This window comes from Seriola dumerili, unplaced genomic scaffold, assembly GCF_002260705.1.
Source record: "Seriola dumerili isolate Sdu_G_001 unplaced genomic scaffold, Sdu_1.0 BDQW01000177.1, whole genome shotgun sequence".
NCBI classification, from domain to species: Eukaryota; Metazoa; Chordata; class Actinopteri; order Carangiformes; family Carangidae; genus Seriola; species Seriola dumerili.
The window spans coordinates 912147-940042 of NW_019174432.1; the positions used below are offsets into that span (position 1 = coordinate 912147).

The following is a 27896-nucleotide window of genomic DNA, read 5'->3' on the forward strand; positions in this document are numbered from 1 at the left end:
TTCTATCTTAAATTGTAGTGCAACGCAAACAAATGTAAGATTATTTTTGCTGACTTTCGAACCATAAAATGGCAAGTGTTCCTGGATTACGTTTTTAATAAAATCATTACAACCTATCATAAACATAGTTGTTGTGTGTGAGTGTGAACTTGACAGAGGCATGGGACAGTTCCAGGATTAGAGAATTATTTGCAAAACCTATACTTCACTACTGCACCACTGGTGGAGGGATATATTAACAGTGTTTGTAAGGCTCTATCTCATAATATGTGGGTTTGCATTTACTCATAGACCTCAGTGTTGTAATTCCACGCTAGTAATTGGTGTAAATGGTGGGGCTTTCAGGGAGCATTTGTGCATGTATGCTTGGCATAAAGGTAAGACAGGTATGTCTAGACACAGTACCATACCTGGGGACACAGATCATGCCTGCTGTATTGTTTCTGGAATGTAATGTGTAAAGTCTGTAATGTGAGTTTTATTCACCTTAGAGGGGGTTTACATTCTACAGTTACACACATATTTACACATAGTATGCTGTATACACAACTGTTTTGAACAAAAACAGTAAATCATTTTTAAATAAATACATGAATGAATAAATAATCATAGTTCAATTAATCAAAAGTATTATGTTCCTTGTGTTGTCGTGAAGACTTTGAAACAGCATTCATACCTCGGTAATGGGAGATAATTCATATCTCCCACATAATTGCTCATTTCAATTTTACAGCTCTGGCGCCTATTCAAAAATGTTTTACGAGTAATGGGATAAACTACTGGATAAGCATTTTTAAGCACTGGAAAACAGAGAGGAGGTAGGAATACTTCAAGGAATTGAAAAACACAAACAGTGTAACTTATAACCACCCATTATCCTCGCCTCTGAGTATGGAAGTAAAGAACCGGCCCGGGTGCCAAAACAAAGAGACACCACATTCCCTCATGTTCGGAAAATTATGCCTGTTTAAATGTTACACCGTTGGGTTCATTGGGCATGTAAAAATGTGCCTATTATTGACTGGTACACTTCATCTTAGATTCTTCATTTCAATTGTTTGAAAATGTATATTAAATATGTTTTTTCCATTATACACGTTAAATTTACAGACATTGTGTACGGGCATAAGGTGAGACAGCTTGATACTCGGAGGTCCTGCCAGTTGTAGGCGCTGTTCCAAGCAAGCTGCAAAAACACAAATCGATTGTTTATTTTGTGTTTGTTTACATTTTCCAATCGAACAAATGGCTTCGACTTTGCTATCGCCTATGGTGGATTATTACAATGATGAAGAAGAACTTGATAGCGTGGATGACGACGATGATCGGAGTTTCAGGGGGAGAGACTCAGAAGAAGGTACCGTTAAACGATTTGACCAAAAGCTCCCTGGCCGTCGGGCTCTGTCTACTTGTTGGAAAAGAAACGGAAACGCGCGATTATTGCATAAATGTAGCATTTTTTTTAATTCTGCAATTAAAAAGATCTATGATTTAGGTTTAATTGTAAACACATTTCTCTTACAGTGCAACATGCACTATTTTAGCACATCTAAGTCTAAGTTTAAGTGCCTTTTTCCAAAGCGAGGTTCAGTTGCACAAATTAGCTTGGTAGCTACATAACAAGTTAGCTACCCGCCAAGTCCCAGCCGAGAAACATTTCAGAAGCAGGTGATGTAAACTAGATAAATCGCTCACCCTGGCTGGGTGTTTTCCTTGTTGGTAGCGCTGGTTACCAATAACATGATATTATAAATAAACTCGTGTTTGTTTATATGCTAACTAGCTAACGTTCCGTACTCATGTTAGACGTCAATCAGATTTAACCACATTATTCCCCAGACAGGTTAGCGTCATTGTGCAATAAGCAACAAAATGTAACAGTAATTTAAATTAAGCGGGATCTGTCGTGCTTCAGATTACTAATACAAACTTTTAATAATGATATCCAAAAGGGGTGGCTACATAGCGTTAATTAGCCAACTAGCTACGTAACGTTAGTTCCGAGCATTGACAGGTCACCAGGCAGGCGAAACCCTGCGTGCTGTGTCCACTGCACTGCCCTTTTCACACTATCCAGTGAGACGGGACGGATTGCAGTGAAAGGGAAAGAAAGGCAGGAGGAAAATAAGGCGATGACAACACTACAAGGTTAGCTAGTTTCCTGACATTGACTTCCAAGCGTACGGCCGGACTCATTTATTACTCCTCCGGATACGTTGACGGTGCTGTTGTGCCTAACTACGTGAGCTAGAATCGGGTTACTCTTTAAACCGCAGACTGCGCTAACTTAAGCTAGCACATTAATGCTAACCGAAAATGAAAGCTGCTGTGTCAGCTTAATACGACCGGGCCTTGCCCTTCTCATGAGCCGGGTTTTGAAGGTAACGCCGACTGACCTAGGTTTTTTGCCGGTGCTTGTAAACTTGGCTCTCAAGTTTGCCACATCGCACTTGCCTCGGTTTAACATGTTAGCGTTGTCTTTAGAGAGTTGCCGCTGGACTGACAGCACGGCCAAGTTAGCCGGGGACCGTTTCTGATTAATTTCACCATGCGGCAAATGCTTGACACTATAAGTGACACCTATCGCTCGTTATATTAATGAATTTCATTTACAAGCACCGATCGCCGGATACCAGATGTGCTCACCTTAGCTTTGCTCTAGCTGAAGTTTTTGCTGATGTCGATCCGAGAATATATAGGGTATGATCTTTCATGGCATACATAAGATTTCCCCTGGTCCCATAATCTTAACAAACCAGAGGGCATTCCCAAGCAGGGTGTTCACCATTACCTTGCCAGTGCCACGCACGTCCTTTGATCTGCTGTCTGTCTGTGCACTCAGGCTATTGCTTCAAGTTTGTGTAGGAAAAGCTAAAAATAAAATATATATCTTATTTCATGGTATGTCATGTAGAGTAGAGTAATTAAAAAAAAAAACCAATCAGTTTTGAGTTTTAGTTGAGAAATAGTTTTAAAATCTGAGTCCATTCTTCTCCTGTCATTCCCTTTTCCAGACACAGAGGATGCCAGTGAAACAGACCTTGCCAAGCATGATGAGGATGACTATGTGGAAATCAAAGAGCAGTAAGTGTTTTTGCCAACCATGGCTCAGCTGTTTTAACTTTAATGAAAATAATTTAAGGAGGAAAGTTTTGAATGTTTACCCTAATGCTGCACATAGTGGAAAGAAATGTGATATTATATTATTGTATATGGTTTATTTCGTTGCAGAATGTACCAAGACAAACTGGCCTCCCTGAAAAGACAGCTGCAGCAGTTACAAGAAGGTAATCATTTGGATGTTTTTCTTGTGATTGGAGGAGTCAGGAAGTTTCCAAATGTGAATGACTGGTGCAGTTTATCTTGTGGGATTTGCGTGAGGATTGGGGGGGGGGCATTTTTCACTGGAGATTCTTGAAGGACACAACAAAATCCTTTCTTATTGCTTATGGTAGCAGTAAGGGATTACATCATCAGGGCCATAAAGGCAGTTTCATAGATGGTTTAACAGTGCAGTCATAGTCTCTGCAGCTAAAAAGAGAAATCAGCTGAGAAACATATGATAACTGATGACAAACTTCTCCTCCACTGTGGACAGCTCATTTTAAATCATCAAGACTGTCCGCTGTTTACTGATACAAACTGGTTCTGAACTGCTGACTGGGCTGTTTCAAGGTAGTATAGCATCATCAGCTGGCCCATGAGGTATTTATTACCCAGACTGATATTGAGTATAGAAACTGTGGAGTGACACATTATGGTCTGTTTGTAAATCCAAATGTTGAGGTAATGTCAGTGTTATCTACTCAAAGTTATAAATGGATGCTGAGAGTAGAAGGTCTATAATGTCTGTTGTGATTGTTGCGAAACGAGTTGTCTAGAGATATTGATGACATATTTTAATGAAACAGCTGGTAGTGGAGTTTCAATAACTTAATGAATTTACTCACTTTCACCCTACACAAATATCTAAATCATAACATGATAACACCATAGAATCCTTAAAAGGAAATTGATTGATTGATTCCATAGATCTTCATTTTAGTTAAATGACACTTTGTCTTTGCAGGTACTCTGCAGGAGTATCAGAAGAGGATGAAGAAGCTGGATCAGCAGTACAAAGAGAGGCTCCGAAATGCAGGCAAGTTGAGCAATATGTAGAGACTGAACAAACTATTTTGTTTCTGATACATCTACACCAGACCATGGTTGGAGGGGATTATTCAAATTCTGGAGTGCTTCCTTATTTAGTTTGGTTTGTTTGGCGAGGAGAGAATGTTGGCACATCATCACCAATCAACTGGACCGTATAGGGCGAGCACATGAGTCTATGGAAAGGCTGATAAAGACATGTAGTGTGACTTAACACAACATAAAAGATTACTGAAGAAGTACAGTGTATACCTAGTTAGTTTTATGTACTCAGGTCTTTGCTGATCAAAATTTGAAAAATAAGTTTGTTTTACCCAAAATGCACTAGAAAAAAAGAAACAACCTCAGGCTTTGGTATTTGACCCACAATTATGATCAATTGACAACTTAACATAGAAATGTCAAAAGGGTAAAACACGGATGGATTATCAGGAACTTAATTGTTTGTTAGAAGGATTACACAAAAAGTACTGAACTGATTTTGGCTACACTTAATGGAGGGATGGGGGATGGGGCATGGGCCAGGGAGGAACCCATTAAGTTTAGGTCCTGATCCAGCAAAAGGGGCGGATCCAGGAATTTTCTTATCACTTTCCTTAACATAGCATTTTTCAGTATTTTCATCAATTTCTCAGGAAATAATGTTTGATCTTTATGTAAAAAAAACATTTTACATAAATATTTATGGTGTTGACATCTTTGATTTTGTACAGTTTGGTAAGGATCCAGATCATAAACTGGACCTGACAGACATGGATTGTTGGATGGATTGTTTGGCCTTAGCATAGGTATTTGCTCCATTGAGTGCCATTCTAGTTTTCTCCATTGTTTTTCAGGTTCATAGATATTTGCCAAAAGTTTCAGGGGATTTTTGCAGGAATCGCTGTTTCTTTGTGGCTCTGTTTTGCATCCTCTTCTTGAGTGTTCTTTTTTCTAGTCTTAAGGGTAATCAAAGTTGACTTTAGTGTCAGATATTATGTGCCACTGATTCAAGTTAAAGACATTCAACTAATATTTTTTCTATATGACAAATTATGTTTTTCCTCCCTTTTACAGATTTATTTCTGCAACTTGAGGTGAGTAATATTCATCTTGCTGACAGACTGTAGTTTATGCAGAATTGACTTTTTACCTTTTGGGTATTACATGGAAAACACCCGTTCTCTTTCCATCATTTCCGTCTTTCCGCCTTGTGCAGACAGAGCAGGTGGAGAGGAACTACATCAAGGAGAAGAAGGCAGCGGTGAAGGAGTTTGACGACAAAAAGGTGGAACTAAAGGAAAACCTAATTGCAGAGCTGGAAGAGAAGAAGAAGATGATTGAGAATGAAAAATTAACAATGGAGCTGACAGGAGGTAAGGGAGCCAGAACATGATTGTTAATCAGAAACTTGCTCAGCAGAAGAGAGAAACTGGGTAAAAATGTTATTAAACTGATTGAAAAAGGACTTTCCAGATGCAGTAAATCAAGGTGCTGCTGTCTGTCCTGTTGAGTTGCCTGTGTTGGTAGTTTTTCTAAAATAGGAATTTTGAGAAACATTAGATGCTTTCTGGATGTTATTTTTAGATCTCTGTTTGTTGTTATTTCTTTCATTTATAGACTCAATGGAGGTTAAACCAATCATGACTCGGAAGCTGAGGAGACGGCCCAATGATCCAGTCCCAATACCAGACAAACGAAGAAAACCTGCACCAGATATCCTTTGCCTACAGTTACCTATCAATTAAGATTAATCTGTGAGGGGTAAATTCTTCAGTTTTATTTGTAGTGGTAGTATTTATACAGTGAGTGCACAAAGGCAGTGTTTGATTTGAGACAACACTACCGTGTCGGGACTTCACGCACTTCGCCACTGAGTATACTGTGTACTCGGTGTACTACATGGGAGTGTGCTGACTGAAGTCTGCAATTTGAGACACAGCAAAAGTGAGCTCAGAGGTCATCATCAGTTACATGTCAGGAAATGGCCGAGTTTCTCAGCTAAATTGTGTTTATACCTTCCTTAACTCTTCAAACCTCAGCTAAATTATTTGTTAACAGACGAACAGATAATGGAAGATCTAAGAACACTTAATAAGGTAAGTGTCACTGAATTTATTTATATTATGCATGTCCGTGTTGAATCTTATTTCTACAAATGATTTCTTTTTAAAACATTTCTCACATTCTCATTTACAGCTTAAATCACCGAAACGGCCAGGTATGTCAGCGTTAACCTGCAGTTCTCTGGTTTAAGAAATAGTTTGTCATTGAGGGAGATACACTTATTCGCTATTAGCCTGGTTTGGTCCAAAGGAACGACCTCATGAAGGCTGCTAGTGATTGGTTTTTGCACAGATTAAACAAACAATAACATGTTAGTCAGCTTTAGGTGCCGGGAGGTGGATTTTCTTTCCAGCCCTTTTGCTAAGCTAAGCTAACCGCCTGCTTGATAGCATGGTATCATTCTCATCTCCCTGTCCTCTCAGCGAAAAGGCGAATAAGTATATTTCCCAAAATGATCCAAAACTATTACATAAAATATTAACCTATTAGTACATATGTTTTGCATGGTAATACTAATGAGATTTTTCTCCCTCTTTAGTGTCTCCCTCGTCCCCAGAGCACGTCCCCTCGGCTCCCATGGAGAACCCCTCCCAGCGTTACGAGGCCCGCATCGAGGAGGGGAAACTTTACTACGACAAAAGATGGTGAATTTGGAGTTTCATCCTCTAAACAGTCACCACAGTTTTTTTTTCCCCCCTTGACATTGGTCTGTTTCTCATATAGCGTGTGTCACCACTAGATGGCCACATTGCCACGGGTTTGATGTCTCTCGTGTTTGGCTGGTCCTCAAAAGACATTTTACAACCACTTTGATGGCAGCCTCTCTTTGTCTGGGCTACAGAAAGAGATATTACTCAGGAGCCAGTGAATAAGTGCTGGTGCTTGAAGCCACCATAAAAATACATATTCAGAGAAGGTGGGTGCATCAGAACCAGTGGTGCTTTCTGCTGTGATGCAGATATAAAGAGATTGAAAATCCTTGACCAAAACAGCTCTGATGCCCCTCTGTTTGAGAGCAGAGCTGTGCCTCAGACATGTGTCAGAACATAAGTTAATTTGAAGAGGGGTAAAAATAATACAATTCTGTCTGATGAGCTGCTGATATAGACAGAGGAAGTTGAAGAGGCACAAGCTGTGAGTTATGTGCACTTTTCTTGAAAGGCAAAATCTCATTTATTCATTGCTAAAGAAGACACCACCACCGGAAAGCCTCCTCAAAGAGCCGGAGGGAGACTCATGCGTCATTATTCTTCAGTGGGTTCTTAATGATCAAATGCTTTGGTTGTCAGTCTCTACCCTTGGGTCGGTTTTGTCCTCTGACAGTTTGGAGCCATTAAAAAAAAATAACAGACTTTTTTGTTTTGACTTTCCAGGCCAATTATCTATTTAGTGCCATCTTAGGAGGAATGTGGTTTATTCAGATGGGTAAAATTATGTATAATGAACCCCTCTCCTGTCTGCACTTATGCCTTTCCCTCATTCCTCACCAAGAATGCTGAATTAATGCTGTTTGTGTGTGTGTTTTCTATTGTTTTTATGCGGACAGGTACCACAAGAGCCAGGCCATCTACTTGGAATCAAAGGACAATACAAAGATTAGCTGTGTCATCAGCTCAGTGGGGACCAATGAGGTGAGCTTTAGGTCTTATCCAGCTCCTGTCGCATACAGAACTGGGTTAACTGCTTAAAACATAAGGCAGGTGATATTTTAGATTTTCCTTATTGTCAACAAATCCTATTATTCCTGTCTGTGTAGCCAAAGCTTGATTTATTTTACTTCTCTGGTTTTCCAAAAACCATTAAAAACATGTCAGTGTGTTACATATATTACAAGTGTTTGACTAGTAACGAACACTTAAATCAACACATGACGTATCACTACGAAGAAATCGTCACTGGAAAAGGGAAGTCCATCTTTCCAGTGAGCAGTTTGACAAAAGAATACAATGAGAGAATTTATTTTCTGCACCCTGGATTAAGGAGAAAAGCAGTTTGGCTGCCTTCTCACAAACTGGCTTGTAGTAGATAACGGGGGTTTATATTGACAAGTCTTAACCAGTGACAGCTACTCTTGGAGTGCATTGTTTGTAAATGACTTCACTGAAGGATTTTTCTTTTGCCTTTGTTCTGCAGATTTGGGTGAGGAAGACGAGCGACAGTACGAAGATGAGGATCTACCTGGGACAGCTGCAGAGAGGAGCGTTTGTCATCCGTCGACGGTCGGCTGCATGAAACATCACCCCCCCCACCCCCACCCCCATATGTTCATTTATCCATTTGTCCACCCACTCGTTCATCCACCGTTTCCCAATTTGGCAAATCTCAGTTAAGTTTGACATGTGGCCTCTTTATCATTTACACTACCCCCCTCCCCAATGACACAACCATACACACACACACACACACACACACACACACACACACACACAAACACACACACACACACCTCTTCCATGGCCAATGATATCTCATCATATTGTATGTTTTCCTCACATAAACCAAATGCTAGTACAGTGAAAGTGGTCATACACACGACTGACTGTTTTGCAGCATTATTTGTCACTATGTGGCATGTGTATGAAGGCCGTTAGTGGTCATAAAGTCATAAAGGAGGCTACTTTGATTGCTGTCTCATGCTGTCAACACAAATCTTTTCTACACCATGCAGTCTTATTTACATTTATCATTAAGTTATTTTTCCTGAGCAGCCTCGTGTTGACCCACAGGAACCGTCTTCAAGCCTTTCAAACTGTCGCACTGGAAAACCTTACTGACAGGATTTGTGGTATTATTTCTACAAAAAGACACTGATTAGGCCTGAATCTGTCTAATAAAGCTGCATCTGTTCCTTATTGTCATGCCATTTTCAAAACATTATGTCTTTTGCACTGTCATGAAGACATGGAGGCTTGCTATGCTCATTTGAAGAAAAAAAAAAATATTTTGAAGATTTTATGTTGATATTTTTTATGTCCTTTTGTCATCCTCTCCATATGTGAACGATCTGGATTAGTTCAGCTTTGTTTTGCATGTGGAGCATTAAGCTGACTATTGATTTGTACTGTGTTCCATTTTATTAAAATGTTTTCTGCCTTTTATCTACTTGATGAGTTTCACTGTTTGAATGATTCTGAAATACGCAAACAAGTTTTGCTGGCATTAAACAAGCTTTGTAATTTAGAAAAAGAACATTACATTCAGACATTTATCCAACTTTGCTTTGACTTCAGCATCTGTTTTATTCCAAAAATACAATATCTGATTCTTGTATGTCCCATTTTATTTGGCCAGTATTGATATGGTGAATGGACTGCATTTTTCTAGTCGTATCAACCACTCAAAGCGTTTTACAAATTCCCCCGTACACACACTCGTACACTAATGGAACAGTGATCAGGGGCAATTTTGGGTTCGGTATCCAAGAACACCTCCACATGCGGACGGGAGGAGCCGGGGATCAAACCAGAGACCTAATCAGTGGACCATTCGCTCGACCTTGTTTCTTTGTAACTTGGTTATTTGGAGTAGCCTCTTGGTGGGAAAAATATTCCTCTCGGGTGAGGTGTTCTCACCTTGCTTTGAGTAATGGACCACTTTTGATCAGCTGATATCCTTTAAATCCCTCCGCCCCCTGAGGGAGACTACTGACGTCATCGGCTGCACATTAATAAGTGAGGTTACATATGCATTAGTATCCTGATTTTGAGCCTCATTCAGTTTTTTGATTCATATACTCAGAAACCTGAATGAGGTGTTTACAAGCCACAGTACTCCAGGTTATAAAAACAGATTTCTCCTAACTGGGATAAGGTCTTATCTAGCTCTCTGAAACTGGGATAAACTGTTTACATGCACAAAACATAACCAGGATACTCCAAAAACCAGACCATAACTAGGATACTAGTGTGCATTTGACCACTTTTAGAGAACAGTTACAAAATTTGCTTATTATAAGGATCTAACATGTTTAATTATATCTTAAATGAAGGGTAATGGCGGGGTAAGGACACGTGAATTGCTGTGTGTTTCTCTCAGTGCTCGGTGTCCATGTCATCTGTGGGAGGGATATTTTTCCACATCACCAGTAACTCCATGTAATCAACCTGACCAAGTCACCTCACAGTTCCTCTCCACTCACACAGCTGCTCTCAACCATCCCTCCACTTTGTAAACAGCTGAATTATTTGGCATTCAACATGGGTCCCCCGCCGGCCGAGCAGCCTGCCTTCTCCCTCTTGTGTGTCCTATCGCTTTAACTGGATGGCATGTTTCACTTTGCCTGACTTAATGACAGAGCCTGACAAGGAGGGCAATTACTGTTTTGCCATGCTGCACAAAATGCAGGGCTCATCTCAAAAGGCTCGTTGTCCAGAAGCCGTCAGGTGTGATTGCTCAGTCTCTCGCGAGGGCATGAAATGAGCTGATAGTGAATGTGATGCCTGTCTGCTCCCTTTATTGCATCCCATGTCTGGCTTTTGGTTAAAGCCAGAATAACATACTCTGAGACACTTTATATGAGATCCACAGGATATGGATTTCCTGTGAGTTTTTTGGCATCAGTCTCATATCTAACCACTGTATCTCTTCATAGTTGGGCCATTTTAAGTGATCTAGTGGTAGCAACCCTGACCACAGAGAGACAATGAACAACCACAGAGAGACAAAAAATGCCAAAAGCAACCACAAACACATGCTAAACAAACCACAAAGATGACAGCAAAATGCAAAGTGACACTATGATGGTGTGACTACGTCATTTTGTGTCTCTCTCAGTCTGTGTGTGTCTTGCTCCTGTGTAGGAAGGGTGGGGGACCTTTGTGTGAAAATCGGCCCCCTGGACACAGTCTCAATAACTGTAGGCTCTTTGGAGTTACAAACAGCTGTCCCTTGATCATATTTCATATTCCAATTTTTTAAAATTTCATTTATTACACTAAATAAAAATGTAACTATTAATAATGTATGTCAGTATGTTTATTGCTGCCAAGACCCAGGATTTTAAATTTGCGTGTTTTTGCAGTTTCCCACCACTACCAGTTTATTTGAATGGATTTTCACAACTGTTCAGAGTACTCCCACTTGTCATCAACATCTTTCTTACACTTACAGATTTCACACACTTACGTGGTGTGTGTCGATGACCCGTTTTATTGCCTTATAATCCTCACGTTTAACCAAGCAGCAGCGCCCACCCTCTCTTCTTCACACCCTTGCCTTTCAAATGATCAATTTCTTGCTCTTTTTGTGTATCAGTCCTAAGCTTTCACCGCAGGTGGCTGTTTATAATGTCTTAAATCAATATGCTGAATAAGCAAGAGAACAAGTAGGAGCACTTAAGCATGTGGACAGTTTTCTGGTGATGAATCAATTTTTCCTCATGCGCCATGTCTATTGCCCAGAGTGTGTAAAACACCTGCTGACACTCACCATGCACAAAACAAAAGGAAGCTCTCCAGCCTTCCATGACCAGAAGTCGTTACAGCACTCAGGCTGTGACTTGGGTTTGTTGGTGAGTCTTGCCGGAGCTGTAATACTCTTTGGTGGTTATTGCTTGTGTGCATAAAAAGTCACCCGGGGCATCAATAAAAATCCCCCTCACAATCCCCCACCAGCCCCAGTTCCAGCACTGAACTCCCTCTTTCATCCTCTTCCCCCTAAATTGAGCATTTTCTCCACTGCATGTTAGCGCTTGGATGCATGGCTCCAGGGCGGAGGGCTGCATCTCACTCTGCACTATCTGGCGGGAACCAAGTGGGATGCAGGCAGACTTAGATTTGCCTCTGGTGGTATGAAGAGTGGATGGTAGCTCCTTGACAACCCTCCTGCTAGGCCCTGTTGTGAGTGAGTGTGTGTGTGTGTGTGTGTGTGTGTGTGTGTGTATGCCTGTTTCTCCAGTTTATCACTCTCCAGCAGGTCTGCACTGGGAGAGGAATTCATTTACAGTACAAGCTTCTCATTTGACTCTTAATATTTGACCCCAGGTTGTGGAAAAGAGTTGCAGCCTCACTGGACCATTTGGCAATACGGATAATTTTAAACATTCATGTTGTTAAGCAGCTACTGCTCATTACAAAATCGGGTCATCGTATCTGTTATTTATACGCTCAGAAGTATTCTGTTTAGCTGCTCTTTTGATGTTACGCACTAAGACAGCATAACATAAAGCAGAACAAAGTTAAATAAATCATCCGTCTCAGAGGCCAGGGTGTGAGCTTCTGAAGTGGGTATACTGTATTTCAAATAACCAGCTTCTGCCGCTGTCCTCACTTTCACTTCCTCTGCTTTTTCAAGGTCCCACTTCAAATGCTTCCCAACAAAACTGAAGCAAACTATTTGAGAAAAGCTTAACACCACTTACAGTACTGCTGTATTTTGTTTTTTTGCACCAAGAATCTGGTCTGTGAATACCCTATTAAAAGTACTCTTCAGAAACAGTGTGTTTTCCCCACTTATTAGAGCCGGGAAAAGTCAAGCTTGTACAAATTAAACCTCTCTCTGTGTGTTTTTCTCTTGCAACCCTTCTGCTAATTCAAAGAGAATTGCCTAATGATGATGGTCCCCTTTAAACGTCTATGTTTAGCACTCTTAGCACTTGAAGCATGTCTTGCAGCCGTTCCCGCAGTTTTAGAGGATGCAGCATTATCACAGCTCACTTTTCCACTCGAAACTTAAAGTTTAAGATCCTGATTTCCTGATTGTTGCTAAAGATGCGTCATATCGATGGAGTCTAATTGCCAAAACTCTCTGTGTTGCTCACCTTAATAAGTTTTGTTATTCACTTCAATTTGATCTTTCCTTATTGAACTAACAGCACGGCCAGATTGCCCTGAGCAAATACAAGCCACTGAGCCCTTGTTAACCGCCCTCCCCTTCCTCCCCTCTCTGTGCAAAGTGTACAGTATTCCTATGCTGGAATATTATAGTGCCCCAGGTTTGTTGTGTGGAGGTTTGATTAGGTAAGTAACATGTAAACACAATTTAATCTGAAATAACAAGTGTCTTTAGATCAAGACAGGTCCTGTGTGAAAGCCTTTATCATGGCAGGTGGAGGTTGTTTGAGTGATGCATATTCCTAAAAACAATCCACAACGAATAAAATACCAGAGGTGGAATGTAAGTCCATTTACTGGAGTATTTGCAGTCTGTGCTATTTTATATTTTTAACACTCAAACTCTCATTTTTCTGCCTTCCATACTCCAGCTTCATACAGTCACCCACCTAAGGATATATGGATGTCATGTCCTGTCATGCCCTGTGCCCTTGTCATCCCCCACACATCATCATCCAACCTTGGATGAGTACAGGACATGACAGTAGACAAGGCCAGTATGACTGCTCTTAACATACAGAACAGGTGATTTGTACAAGGAATGGCAAAAAGAATGGCAGGCAATTTCAAAGCAAAAATCCCCAAGAGGGAGCTTTTCACTGTCATTATTGGCACCAGTGCAAGCTGCAAGCTCCAAGGTGTAGACAAGTGATGGAGAGGCCATAATCACTTTAAAGTACACCCTCATGGGCTGTTTTTTTTTTATTCTTATACTTATTTTTTTTATATACTTCAGGGACTAAGCCATGTGCAGAGTAAAAAGTCAAGACAAAGTAGCTCCCTGGATACCGCTAGATTCACCATGGCAACCAATTCCAGTTTTTGCTTTAGTTTACGGGAATTAGCATGCCTGACCAATCAGCTTCCGTCGCTACAGTTACCCAAAGAAGTGACAAAGGACCAGATAGTATGAGACACAGAGCCACACCAACATCTTCACATGAATAATTTAACAGGGGAGGACGGAGGGTAACAAAGAGCTTAGGAATCAAAAGGAAGAAGCATCAAGAGAATTCATACCCAATGACTTGAAAATTCGAGTGTGATGTAATGTATGTGTTCTGTTTTCATGAATACCAGCACTAATGCTAGTGTGGCTTTCTGTGTCATACTATTTAAATTGCTATTCAGAATGACAGATGGTACTGGAGACAACAAGCAATATGCAACCACACTGTTGAAGATGACCTTGGCTTTTTGTTGCTTCACGTTCAGTGCATGTTTGGATATTTCTTTCACTCATTAGAGCCATTGTATAGACCTGAATTCATTTTTGACACCCTTGACATCAACCTGTGAAAACTGTGAGTGAATTCATTGTTGCTTTTGCCTCTGCAACAAAGAACACATGTCTACTAATATCCTCTCAGCTCTAGGTAATAACCTTCACGCTGACTCTGGCGCCCAGTTGGGAAAGTGAGATCACTCTTCCACTGATAAGATTTACTCTGATAAGAGGAAGTTATCTAGTGAGCCATCTCACTCTCTCCACACAAGGCCCCCCAAAGGAATCAAAAACTTTTGCTTCCTCTGTAACCTCTCTAGAGGTGTATCAGCTTTCTGCATATTTTATTCAGAGGCATTCGGAGAAGAGACACATGGGGAAAGGTTGGAGTGGGGGGGAGGGCTTTCGTGGATTGAAAGATGTACCACGCAGTCATCTGTAAATAGCTATTCAGAATAAGTTTGTCATGCAATTTCTGCATTCATGGGGCTCCTTGAGGTGCTCCATCACCTCAGGAGAGGTCCCTACCTTGAAAAGACAGATCACGTCCTGCCTTCTGGGAGGCAGGCAGGCAGGCATATGGAAGATGCTGCCTACATATAATTCATCTCTCCTTCGACCTGTATTTCAACCTTAATAAGTACTGAAAATAAATACCTCCCTTTTCCGAGCTTCATCAGATGTGGACAAGGAATATTTAAAGAAATAGTTTGACACTATGAGAAATACGCTCATTACTTTTTTTTCCCCCACCCAGAGTGACATGACAAAAAGCAATGCTACTCTCATGTCTCTATGCTAAATATGAAGCTAGAGCTAGCAGGTGATTAGCTTAGCTTTGCTCAAGGACTGAAAACAGGGAAAAACAGCTAGACTGATTCTGTCCTAAGGTAACAAAATTCAGTTACCAGCGCCTCTAAAGCTCATAAATTAACATGTTATATTTTGTTTGTTTAATCTCTATAAACAGTGTAAGTGTAAGAACAACACATTATGTTTTGTGGGTGATTATATGCTGGACGATTGGGTGCAGTTATACAGTATTTTGGAGTCTTGTTGTTATAGTGAGGTGCTACAGCTGGTCAAGAAATAGTCTGGGACATAACTACTCTGAAAAAAGCAATTTCACATAAAGCTAAAAAAAACAACAAAAAAACAAACAGCAATTTCACACTTAAGCTTTGATCTGTTTCCCCTTGTTTCCAGTCTTTATGCTAGGCTAAGCTAACATATGTAGCTTCATATTAACTGCACAGACACGGGAGTGGTATCAATCTTCTCATCTGACTTTCAGCAATAAAGTGAAGAAGCTTATTTTACAAAATGTCGACCGAGACCTTTAAAAAGGTGAATCAGAAAGGGGCCATCCGGTTGTCTGTACATCAATCAAGTCTGATATCTCAGACACTAAATCTGCCTTTGATGAACAGAGACACACAAGAAGATGTAGCTGACTCAGAGCATCAGTCGAGACTTTCAGCCTTTGGTGCATTTTGTCAGACTTTCAGAGTGTGAAGATGTGCTGACTATTGGATGTTGACATCTGTCCTTCTCACCAGAAAAACCTTGCAAACTGAGGTTGTTTCCTCGATCACACTCTCACTCATTAAAACTCTACGGTTTGTAGGGAAACAGAAACAGAAACACACATTTATTTGGGGTCGGCTGTTCTCACCAAATTAAAGCAGTAAATGCTCTACAGTTCAAATTAACTGCTCCAAACATGTCAGAAGATGTGAATTCACTGGGGTTACAACTCCAGACTGAAGAGCAGTGTGCAGTGCAACCTGCCACGAACAGTTAATACTAATCAACTGCATCCGTGGCAACTGAGGAGAACAGATTAAAAGTGAATACGATGAATGTGATTTCATGAATAACATCATTGAGCTTTGCCTCAGCAGCATGTCATTTTCAAAATGAGCATGATTGTGCTGAGTGATATTTTTAAGGCTTAGGGATGTTGTCATCTAGGATCTACTCGCTCTCTTTTCTCCGGTGTCTTTCAGTGCTATTGTCAGGGGTGTGGGATCATTGCGACGGATCAATATGGTCTCATATAGTCCTGGTGCAAGCCAGTGGTGGCCTCAGATGCCCAAAGCAAGTGATTTCAACACTGCATTACATATTCATGATTCCCGATCAATAATTAGCCACTCAGTGGACAGTGAGAAGGATGTGGTAACCAAAGGAACACAATACCTTAGACACCTGACTTAAAACATGCCAAACTAGTGCTGCATTTCGTTTTTTAACTCCACTCCTCAATCATTTTTTATACAAACAATAAATCAAATGACTGTATGTGATAAAGCAGGTCCTAAAAATTAAGTATAAACTTGTTTGAATCTGCTCCTTCATGCATGGACAGTGCTTCCTGTTTTATCTGTTGCATATTTGGTTGTTTTAGTTCCTGTCTTTGTGTTTTTTCCCTCCAATGTGATTACCTGCCCCACCCCAATTAGTTTCACCTGTTCCCTATTACTCAGCTTCCCTTGAGTATCGTTTGTTTAGTTCCCAGAGCTTGTTTTCCATAACTTTTGCCCCCCTAAAATTCACTTATCCTACCCATCTACATGTAAGCCTGTTTTTGCTTATTAAAGCGCCTTCACTGCACCCACCAGCCTTCGTGTGTGTCTGCATCTGGATCCTGCAATCCTTAAACTGTGACAGCACAATCTGACCAAACATGGACCCAGCAGACCAGCTCCTTTGCAGCCAGCCATTTACCTACCATTTACCGGCTCTGCACTCCAGTGGTCTGTCGGTCTGTAGGACCTCCAGCCTCATCGCCGGTCTCCAGGTCGTCCTCCTGAGTCTCTCCGCCTGTCTGGTTGGACCAGCAGAGCCGTCCTGCCTTCTGCCTCGGTCTGATACCACTCCCATCTGTGCAGTAAATATAAAGGTCGAGCAAGCAATGTCATCTTAGCTTGGTATGAAGAAGGAATCAGAGGGAAAGGTGTTTTTAAAATTATTATCGGCCTCAAAAATCCAGAGTCAGTTTGGTTCTAATACACTCTCACTGCTCTCATCAAGCCGACTCCCAGCAGCATCAGGCAGCTGTTTTAATCACCAAAACTCAATTAAACCAACTAGCTTACGGATTTTAGCGACTGGTGAAGAAAGTTGAATGTTATGCAGTTTAATACCTGTTACCTGTTATGGTTAACATTCATGTCAGCCAGAAACCTTGAAACTTTTCTCAGGAGTTTGTGGAGATCGTAACAGATCAGAATGCTAATGTTGCTCTGCGTCTGCTACAGCTAATGTGTTAGCCACAAGGTTTGCAGATATTTGTGGATCTCTTCTGCCCCCAAGTGGCCAAAAAATCTGTTCAGTGTCAATTAATGTTTCAAGCTAATACCTACAGTATGTGCAGGGCTTCAAATTACCCCATTCTAATGACAAGATTGTGGATAATTACAGTGTGATGACCTTATGACCCCTCACTCCTTTCTCTGTTTCCCAAATGCTGCTCCTTGCCACCCACATGAACATGTTGCTCCAATGTTATTAGCATCAATTGAGCTTGAGACATTTTCTCCTCTTTATTGAGGGTGAAAAAAGAGGGAAAATGGACGTGATTAAAGCCCATTGATTGTGAGATGTCTTCACGAGGCATTGAGGAGAGCTCTGAGTGCCTGCCGATGCCTCATTTGGAGTGGAGAGGAGGGGATAATGGATTCCATTGCCGTTCCTGCCTTCTTTATGGTTTGTGACAGAGTCGGGATGTCATCAGTTTAATGGCACTGTTGTTGGTCAGTTGTGACTCTCCTCCATCCTCACTTCCGTTGCCGCTGCTGTAGCAGCTTTTTCAAGGCTGAATATTTGCTGACAGCACAGCCAGTGTGAATAGGTAACAAAGACACACCCTGCTTCCAGAGATTCAAGCTAATAAAAAGAGAAATTTGCTAGACCATGATATGATACCTCTGCTTCCATTAGCTTTATTAGGACTGAGTGCAAAATTACTTCCAATTAGAGTTTCCTAGACAACATACTGGCTATGCATAATAATAGTCTTTGTCTCTTAGCCCCCACTTTTGCACCCACTGTTTTTTGCACTTGTCAGGAAATTGTTTTGCCTCTCCCCTGGCCTCTCAGAGGTAATTTTGTGAGCAGCTATGTCAGGACTATAGAGAATGGCAACTTGTTTCTTTCTTTCTGTGCTCTTGCATGTGCAGATTAGAGAAATAGAAAAAACACACGTGGAGTCTCTGCGTGGATTTGTATGTGTCGTGAATTTCATAATTCTGTCTTGTCTTGCACTTTACCTCAGTTAGTGAGTAAGGATGTTATTTACGACATTGTTCCCAAAAGATTGTTTCGTCAGTGTGGAGATGAAAAGCAGCAAGATGTCTCTCATGAACCGAGCGCCTGGCAGGCAGCACGCTGTGCTAGAGATGCCATGTCCCATGGAACACAACATCTGTTTCCATTAGGTCCGATTATAGCAACACCCCGCCTCAGAATATATCAACCAAGCTCAGGCGTTATAGGCGTCGCATGCTGATGACTTCACTTTCCATCTGCCACAGTTTGAGTAATGGCAAAGGAAAATGTCCAATTCATTGGAGAGTGAAATGCAATCACATAACCTCTCACAGTGGAAGCACATCAAGCTGCACTGCTTAATCTAAGATTTTTCTGAGGATTGTAATACAGATTCAAACAGCCACAGATTCTCTGTCTGAGCCGTTTACAGTTGTCTAGATAAGCTTTACACAACATATCATTGTGTATTTAGGCACTGCAGGGTGGAGAGTTGCTTGAAAAATAAACACTCAAACAAGCAACATTATGTGTTATGACATGAACAAGTGATAGGCCCAAAGCTTGTTTTATATTAATTCAGTTAGAGCAATACTCTGAATTTAAAGCGCTTGGATGGTAGTCTCTTTTTTTAACATAAGCAAAAGTGTAAGGAGTGACTTAATTAGCGTGTTTATCTACTCTTATGTAAGTTGCAACATCATTAACTAACTAGCCTACATTACCTTGTGGGGTCACAAGTAAAAGCCTGGTTCACAGCTAGTACAGACAGGTGACAAATCACCATGTCTACAAGTCTCTGGACTCTACTGGAAGGATGAACACCATTCTTCCAAAACATATTCCCTCATTTTGTGTTTTGATGGTGGTGGTGGAGAGTGCTGTCTAACACATCAGTCCAAAATCTCCCATAGGCGTTCAGTTGGGTTGAGATCTGGTGACTGCGAAGGCTGTAGCTTATGATTCGCATCATTTTCATACTACTGTCAAACTGTTCAGTGACCTCTCGTGCCCTTTGGATGGGCACGTCATCCTGTTTCCCCGCTCGTTTTTCAGGTTCTTCCTGTATGTTGTCAGCCAAGATAACATTACTTTTGCCCATTTCACATTAGTCCTCATCCTAAAAGCTTTTTCTATTTTAGAGTTAAGAGCAAAAACACACTGTTTGAAAAGACAAACAAATTCGTAAAATGCCATATAGGAATAATAACAGTAAAATAACAGTCCAATTGAACAATGTTTATTGATTTCCACGTGGATCTCTACATGGATCACATGTCCAGTGAATACGCTCAGTTTGTCTCTGAACATGCAGCTTTTAGCCCAGTAATATCTTGTGAAGCGCAAATTTAAGACTCATTTTACAGTGCTCTCATTTTATTATTTTTATTATTTTAGTATTTAACTAGCTCTCTACAGCTGATAAAATCTGCTAGTGACAATTTAGCTAGCAAAATCAGCTAGTCCCTGTTGCTAGCTAGAAAGTGAAAATGCTACTTTTGTCTTCCTCTTTTTTTTTTTTTTTTAAGCTTATTTTCATCTCACAATGTTAGATATTTCTATCCTCATACAAGCAGTTTCAACACGCTGTAGCTTTAACACTAGATATTATTAGTGTTTAATATTCTGGATCCTCTTAATAATGTAGGTGTAGATTTAAGATCTGAACTGCAATTACAACATTTGTACATCATTATCATGGTGTTCGAGTTCTTTTGTAGGACAAAATAAACATTGTCCAGTTGTTTTATTTAATATCTATTATACTGCATTACAGCCATGCAAGGACAAATAGGTCCCACCACTAGAGCCCAGACAGCTGCAGGCTGGAGAGTGTTACGAACCCTGGCCAGAGGCTCTCTGTGGAGGTCTGATTGACTGAGGCAATGTTTAATGATGCTGGTGTGTAATGATGGCTGGCATGAAATGATGCTATTTATATGCAGCAGAAGCACTTACCTTGTGTTTATGGCATGAAATACCAGGGATGTTTCTCTCCTCAACATTTCCTCTGCTTCAGCGCAGAGGGGCACATAACAAAGATGTGTGTGTGCAGAGTCGTCAATGTTAGAATCCAATCTATAATATGTTGATGTGATTGAAGACAGCTACCGGGAATGATCCAAAAACATCAACAGTTAAAGCTGAAATCTATAGAGTCACATCATGATTGCCTCACATTATTGCTGTCTTTAAAGACTTATGTTACTAAATCATGTTTCATTATTTGCTGTCAAATAAGACTGATGCAAGCAAACCTGACTAATATCAAAGTTATCCAAGCAATATAAACCAGCCTGTTCTTATTCACATACACATGGTCAGCGAGTTTATTACAAAAGGCAAAATTTTTTAAAGAAAATGTTTGCCCACTTCAGCTAAAATATTGCTGTTTAAAACCCTGGAAACAGCGACTGAATGGAAGCGCTTAAAAGATATTAAATGGCAGTTTAAAAATAAACACTCTGCTATAGCTTTCTGTGCGTGCAGGAGGATCACATATATAAGAAGTGGTAGAGTAGCAAACCATAGATAGCATTAAATCCCTCCTTATGATAGCTCAGCTTAGCATGTACCAGCAGCAGGAAGAATCCACGGACCAACAAATATTAGCCTCCAGGTACCCTGTGATACCCCTGCTAATGTACAAGCTAACAGGGCAGCCTAAAAAAACCCATGTAATAGTGAGATCATCGTCAAGCTTCAGCCAAGCTCTGCTTCTGTGCAACCCAGGGTAAGCCAACAGTGTGAAAGTATCATTAGAGGCAAAAAGTCACACCAATTAATGGGAAATCTCCTGCCAGCACTGACTTGTTAAACAACTTGTATTACCCATGATCCTTAGTTGCCCTCATTATAGCTGTTAAAATCCAGCAACTAGAAAGGATAAAAATTATGTCAACCTCATCAGGAGTGTCCTGGGATGAGATAGATAAATATTAATTACCTTGTTTCTTGCTGTATCAAAAACATGAGCATTTTAATTCAACACTTTAAATGATGTATAATATTGACAGCTGCATGTAAATTATATTGTGCTACAAAAGCTACGTGTGACTTGTTGGTGACATTGTGTACACACCTATAGTGTTAACTGTTTCCTTGTCTTTTGCATGGATCGGAAAAAGTCATTAATTTTCATTTCCACCACTGTTTGAGTGATGTCAAAACAATACATTATGAAAATTTATATAGAGTGTACCTTGTAGTATTAGTACACAGTATAGTGTGCTCAACATCCTGAAGCTTTGAGAAATCAAGTGAAGCAGTGTGAGAGCATGCAAAGCTATGAAAGCACAAAGCAGAGACATTAACAGAGCAGGTAAGACTAAATCAGCTCCTAGAATTGTACATTTTGTGATTATGGATACACAGAACATTAATCTTTAGGTAAGAGGAAAGCTGATTTTTAAAAAGGTGATGATCTGTCTATGAGGATTCTGCTGTTAATTGTATCACAATGAATGCAGCACTCACAGCATTTGCTAAGTAAGTGGAGTCACCTTAAACCTTAAAAACCTCTCATGTCGGTTTCCTTAAAAGAAAGTTCCAGCTTTGAAATCTTTCCTCAGGAAATGTAGAAAATTAAAGTTTACTTTGAAACACGGTTAATTATGTGGAAAGAATGGATCAAGGCTTGCTTTTCTTCAGAAGAAGCTGAATGCTTATTTTTTCAAAATAACCTGGCAAGTAGTCAGAAAACACAGAGCTCTTACTTTAGAGTAAACAGTTTTCAACAGTGCTTTTACTTCCAGGAGAAATTAGATGGTAATGATGTCAAGATAGGTAGCACTCATACCTGAAGGAATAGTGTAAGTAAGTTCTTGATAAAACTTGGGTAAAGACTTCAGATGTTCAGAAAACAAGAGTATGAAATTGTGGATTTCATTATTCTCATATGCCCGTGGCCTGACTTTAGGGATGACAATGGTCAGTCTGCCCACCTCTTCTGCCCAGACTGAAATATCTCAACAGCTAATGGATGGAGTGCTGAGTGCAGAGTCTCAATCCTCGAGGGATGACGTCTACTGATTTTGGCGATTCCTCAAGTTTTCCTTTAAGTTGACATTTTAGGTTTTTAGTGAAATTGCCTCAACAACTATTGGATGGATTGCCATAGAATTTGGTACAAATATCTACGATTCCCTGCATGAATCCTAAAAGACTTTATAGGGAAAATGTCTCTACATTTGGGTAATGGATTGGCACAAATTTCAACAAATTCAAATTTTGCCTGGATCTTCATACAAACTGTATAAAATGAATGGCAAACTGTAAAGATATTAGGAGTTTTCTAGAAGAGAACCCCTTTCCACACAAGACCGTGAACTTCAGCCTCATAATTAGGTTAACAGACTAGACAGTGAACTCATCACAGGAAGTTAAAATAAAAACGATGCAACAGCAAACATGCCATCCCACCATGAATTATACAAGCAGTTGTTAAGGACAGTTAACAACATACACCGTCCCTCCAACTGAACCAGTGGTGTGGCAGTGAAAGCCATTAAGGGTTTCAGATATTGACCTTTATTTACGTAACCTCCATGGGGCCAAACAGTTCAGATGAACCATCACCCAAAACCACTAAAAAACAGCACTGACACTGCAAGCAATACAAATTTTGATATAAAATCTAACGTTTGCTGTGTTTTTCTTCATCCAGAAGTCCCATGTACAATATTGGCTCTCTGTCTCAGCTAAGCAGAACTGATAGCATCACTGAGACTCTACAAAGGTCTTGCTAATCACAGCTCCTGCATTATTGGAACATTTTTCACCTATCTGTGAAAAGAAAAGCCTTCGTCAGCACCATTACCCTTTTTGTTCCTTTAGCTCAGGCGTACAGACGAATGATTTCAAGACTGAAGATTTTTTTTTTCTTCAAAAGGATCCAATTCTTCAGTAAAACTACTAGAGTACTGTAGTTTTTGTTAGAAAATAAGTTAGTTGTGACTTTCCTGTACATTTACAATAAACAGCATAATTTTGCTAATACCATACTCATTAAAAGGGCTGGTATATGGAGGTGGGTAGATGGGTTTGAACACTCCTCTGGTGTTTTATAATTACAAAACCTATGCAACACTATCATTAAAGTAAGATAGATCTCAAATCATGGACCCTACTAGGGTGCAGTTTCCAGGAGATTTATTTTTAAAAAGGAAAAACCCACATAATTAGCTGTAACAACAAAGCATCATGTGTTGCAATTGAGACTTTGCAAAGTTTAGTAAGCAAACAGAATCAACATTTATCTAAAAGTTACAGACATAATAAATTAAAGGATGAAAATACTTAGCTAAAATGTAGGGAAAAATGGTTGAAATAGGTAGAAGTGAGAGATAAATAACATTAATTAGCTAAAGTAATGGATAGTTTTAGGTAGCCATTGAGGGGTACACAGTTGAAATAATTAGCTAGGTTATGGATAAATGGCTAAAAGAGCGGGTTGAAGTGATTAGCCAAAAGACCACTTTCCCATTCAAGTCAATGGGAAAGTGGTCCCGGACGTTTGGACCCCACTGTAGTTACTTAAAAGTTAATGATAACTGGTTAAAAACAGATGCTTGAAACTGTTAGCTAAAAGTATTGAATAAATGATTAAAATATTGTTAGCTAAAAGGATGTTAGTTTAAATAGTTAGCTAAATGGATAAACTATTAAAATACATAGCTAAAGGCAATGGATGAATCCAGCTTCATCTACTCCAAGTGGAACTGTATATTATGAAACTTAACAAAACCAATGTTGATAGATCAAATACCAAAAATCTTTACATTCAAATGAACACATTTGAAACATGATGACAGGGCTGCCTAGAAGTACATCCAAGAGAAATATCTGCAGACTTTATCCACATTTAAAAAAATAAATAAAAAAAAATGGATTGCACAGTGAGAAGTATCTACAATCATGACATTCATTGCACATATTAATTGTAGTGAAATTATGCCATCACGAGTTGCATGATTAGACCAAATAATTTTTCATGTTTGATAAAGGCGATTAGCACTCTGGAGACCACCTACTATGCAGCCCAGAGGGAACGAGCTCTTTAGGAATACATTATGTGATAAATCAGATTAGTCCTTTCTTGTCTCTGGGAGTGCTGAAACTGATCTTTGTGGAAATCTGCAGCTCGATATTCTCTGCAAGAAATAGGACCCAATCTTTTCTCATGCCTGTTATAAGCTGTGCAGTGCCTTTCATTTCCTTGAAATGTTGAATACAATAGTCAACAGTGTCTATGACCATTTTCCTCGTACTCTACGTGCGTGTGTCTGGACTAAACATCCCTCTTGACTAAGACTGCTTGTTAATGGCTGCTTCTTTTGAAGCTACAGATCTGCCAACCATCCACTCTGAAAAAACCAATATACTTCTGGATTTGTTTCATTGCAACATTATAACTTGTTTAACCTGTGACTTTTTCTGTACAATAGCTCTGACTGGCTAAAATCTTAAGTCAGCTAGCATTTGGGTCACGTTTGAGTCTCGTATTTGGTGCTCAGAGTCAAACTCGAGATGGAATGAGTGGGCTTGATTTTATGGCTATGTAAGCCTCGACTCTGTAGCTACCATGCAATAGAAACTTCTACTGTATTTCATTTTTTCCTTTCAAGCTTAAACCTGACTTTTCTAAAGTGTGGGACATTTTCAGACAAGTACAAATACTGTATGTTACTCCCTGACCAATACTGGAGCATGATTCAATTCATCCTACAGTGTGTGAATTACAGTAAATGGTGTGTTGTACATTTCCAGCAACAGTATTAGTGTATTTTTTTAGAATAAACTGGGCACTTTTTGCCATCTGCAGTGATGTGCATGGCTGAAAAGACAAAGAGAAGATCACCACCCACATATGCGAACTACATCTTAGGAAGAAGGAAATACCCCCCACAGCACACACACTGTTTATTTTACATATGATCTCTGGGAAGTGCAGAACAGGAACACTAAAAGAAGTAAAGGATTTGTCTCAGAGAGCTAAATTAATCAAAACACCAAAATGTAGAAGTCCCGAACTGGAAGTGTCCAAAAAGTCAGTGACAATGATACGATTTGAGGTTTTTCTGGCTGTTGGGTGAGAAATCTTGTATCTCAGTTGTGGCGCTTTCAGAAAAGTAGAATGACTAAATGTTTGGCTACAGACAATTTTGTAAAACTCCTCAGGTAATGTCAATATGTACTGTCATCAAACCAAAATAATGTTGTTGTTTTTTTTCATAAAGTGCATCTACATTCACCTCTTTTTCGGTGCACTTTCAATCTGCGCACACAAAAAAAGAAAATTACATGTAAGTCGTTTTGCTTGACTGAGGTGGAACAGTTGGTGCAGCAATAAAAGCTAAATTTGACAAAGTGCAATGGAAAAAGACTCAGCCAATGAATCATCACAAACATGCTGCTCCACTGAAGAGATGGATGGAAAACATCAGATCTGTGTAAAGCGATAGGGAGGCTGTAACACTCCTCAAATTAATACACAAAACAAACATAAATGTTCATATTTCTAACATGTTTTTTTTACATTGTTTTTCAATCTGGTCGAGATTCGACTGGAGCTCTTTTCATTACGACATCTTGTCGCAGCCTGCAATGGTTAAATGGCACAACTCTTACTATGGTTAAAAGTTGTGCTATATTAGTGATGGAACCCTGACTATATAGATACTTCCCATCCATGCTGATAGCATCCAAGAGTACATGCGTCTTTGCAAATGATTAGTTTAGGCTTTACTTAGGGATGTTAGTAGAATTAAAATGTGAAAATAGAAACATAGAGAGCATACTTGGAAAGGAAAACATCAAATTTTTGGTGGCACAGTTTGACCTTACAGTGAACTGCCCCGAGGAAAGGTCTCACCTACTTCTCCACCCTACAAACAAGAGGTCTGTAAAGTATGTGCTGTACATTTCTCTTAGCGACAGGAGAGCTTCTCCCCTCTCAAGCTGAAGCTCTCAAAGTAATTGCAGCACCTTGGAGAGTGACAAGGGTTTGCTTTCAGGAGACTATCGTGTAATGCATTTTTGCTTTGTGTTTTCACCCTGCTTTCATAAGTGCTCGGCTGCCTCCATTTCTCCAACTCCTCCACGGAATCAATCAGATCAACTTCACAGCACCAGATGTTGTGCCAAAGCCTTGAGACGTGTTTGAGGTGCAAATCAGCGCTCATCAATAGCTACAGAATTTCCTTTTCTTTTAAAAGATCTCTGTGCATAAAAGATTTCTACCTTCAGAGCCTCTTTCTCTTCTTGTCATTTACCTAAGAACTTTTTTTCTTAAAATTATATTTTTTTTACCATCACAGGTTTGGAGCTGTGCTTTGAGATAAAGTTGTTTGTCTGCATCTCAATTTAATGATTTAGAGGTTAAGGCTTCTTTTTTTGTTTTATTGGTTTTATTAACTTTTATACACAAATGCAACGGTTGGTGCATTAATAAACATATGTTGACAATGACTCATCCCACCATCCCTCCACACATGCAGTTTGCACACATTTGAACCTACTTTTGATCCAAATGTGTTAAACATACTGCAGTAATGATGTACCGCTGTCTCTCCAGATACAGTATGTCCCTCCATAATAATCTCATCATCAGCCGCTGCTTTGGGCAAAGTCCTCCGCCATTATCATCGTTATCCTCAGGTTATACCGTCAGATGATTTGTATTCGTAATGAGTTTGGAGTTAATTAACACATGTAGTTATTATTACGTGGTAGACTTAATGGGCATAGAGCCATCCCTCATGAAATGTGCATACTTTTTCATTTACTCAGTCGCCACAGCAGGGCGTCATATCACTGGTACCTGAAGAAATACCCCTGCACCAATGCAGCTAAATGCTTTTTTTTTTCTTTTCACATTTTGGAGTGAGTCACAGGTTTGTTATAATGTATGGTTTGCCAGTTAAAGATATCAATTTTGTATCTTTCTTTTTCATATTTCTCTTTGTTATTCATTTTATTTTCTGTACTCAGCTCTCACTTGTAAATGAGATCTTGATCTCAATGGGACTTCTTGATTAAATAAAGTAGTTAAGAAAAATCAAGTGTAATCTTTTTTTGACCACCAGTGGCACTGCATACAGTAGAGAGTGTGTGTTGTTTATATCACCTGTCCTACAGCACAAGGACAAACATGCACACCACAGGCACAGAGGGGACATAATGTACAATATTGATGCTGACTTCACTGTCCTGGAAGGAAGCTGCGATAAAACATGAAGAAGAGGAGGGAAAAAGTAGAACGAGACAAACATATGAAGTAGGGAAAGAGAAGAAGCTTTTGTTAACCTGAATAAAAAAAAAATGGTACTAATCACATGAAGCAGGTGATAACAGCTGTATGACCTCACTTG

General features: G+C 39.8%; 1 protein-coding gene across 2 annotated transcripts; it reads left to right on the forward strand.

Annotated features, from left to right (window-relative positions):
* The first annotated feature begins 1164 nt into the window (after window positions 1-1164).
* suds3 (SDS3 homolog, SIN3A corepressor complex component) lies at window positions 1165-8452 on the forward strand. Of its 2 annotated transcripts, none has more exons than XM_022752774.1 (12): window positions 1165-1357; window positions 3015-3084; window positions 3232-3287; window positions 4070-4141; window positions 5209-5228; window positions 5351-5507; window positions 5752-5847; window positions 6169-6230; window positions 6331-6352; window positions 6737-6842; window positions 7745-7829; window positions 8332-8452. In XM_022752774.1, the coding sequence occupies exons 1-12, from the start codon at window positions 1246-1248 to the stop codon at window positions 8428-8430; spliced, it is 957 nt and encodes a 318-aa protein (XP_022608495.1). In that variant the 5' UTR covers window positions 1165-1245; the 3' UTR covers window positions 8431-8452. The 2 variants fall into 2 exon arrangements, with proteins under 2 accessions (XP_022608495.1, XP_022608496.1); XM_022752775.1 differs by lacking the exon at window positions 1165-1357 and adding an exon at window positions 2083-2148.
* Window positions 8453-27896: the final 19444 nt, after the last annotated feature.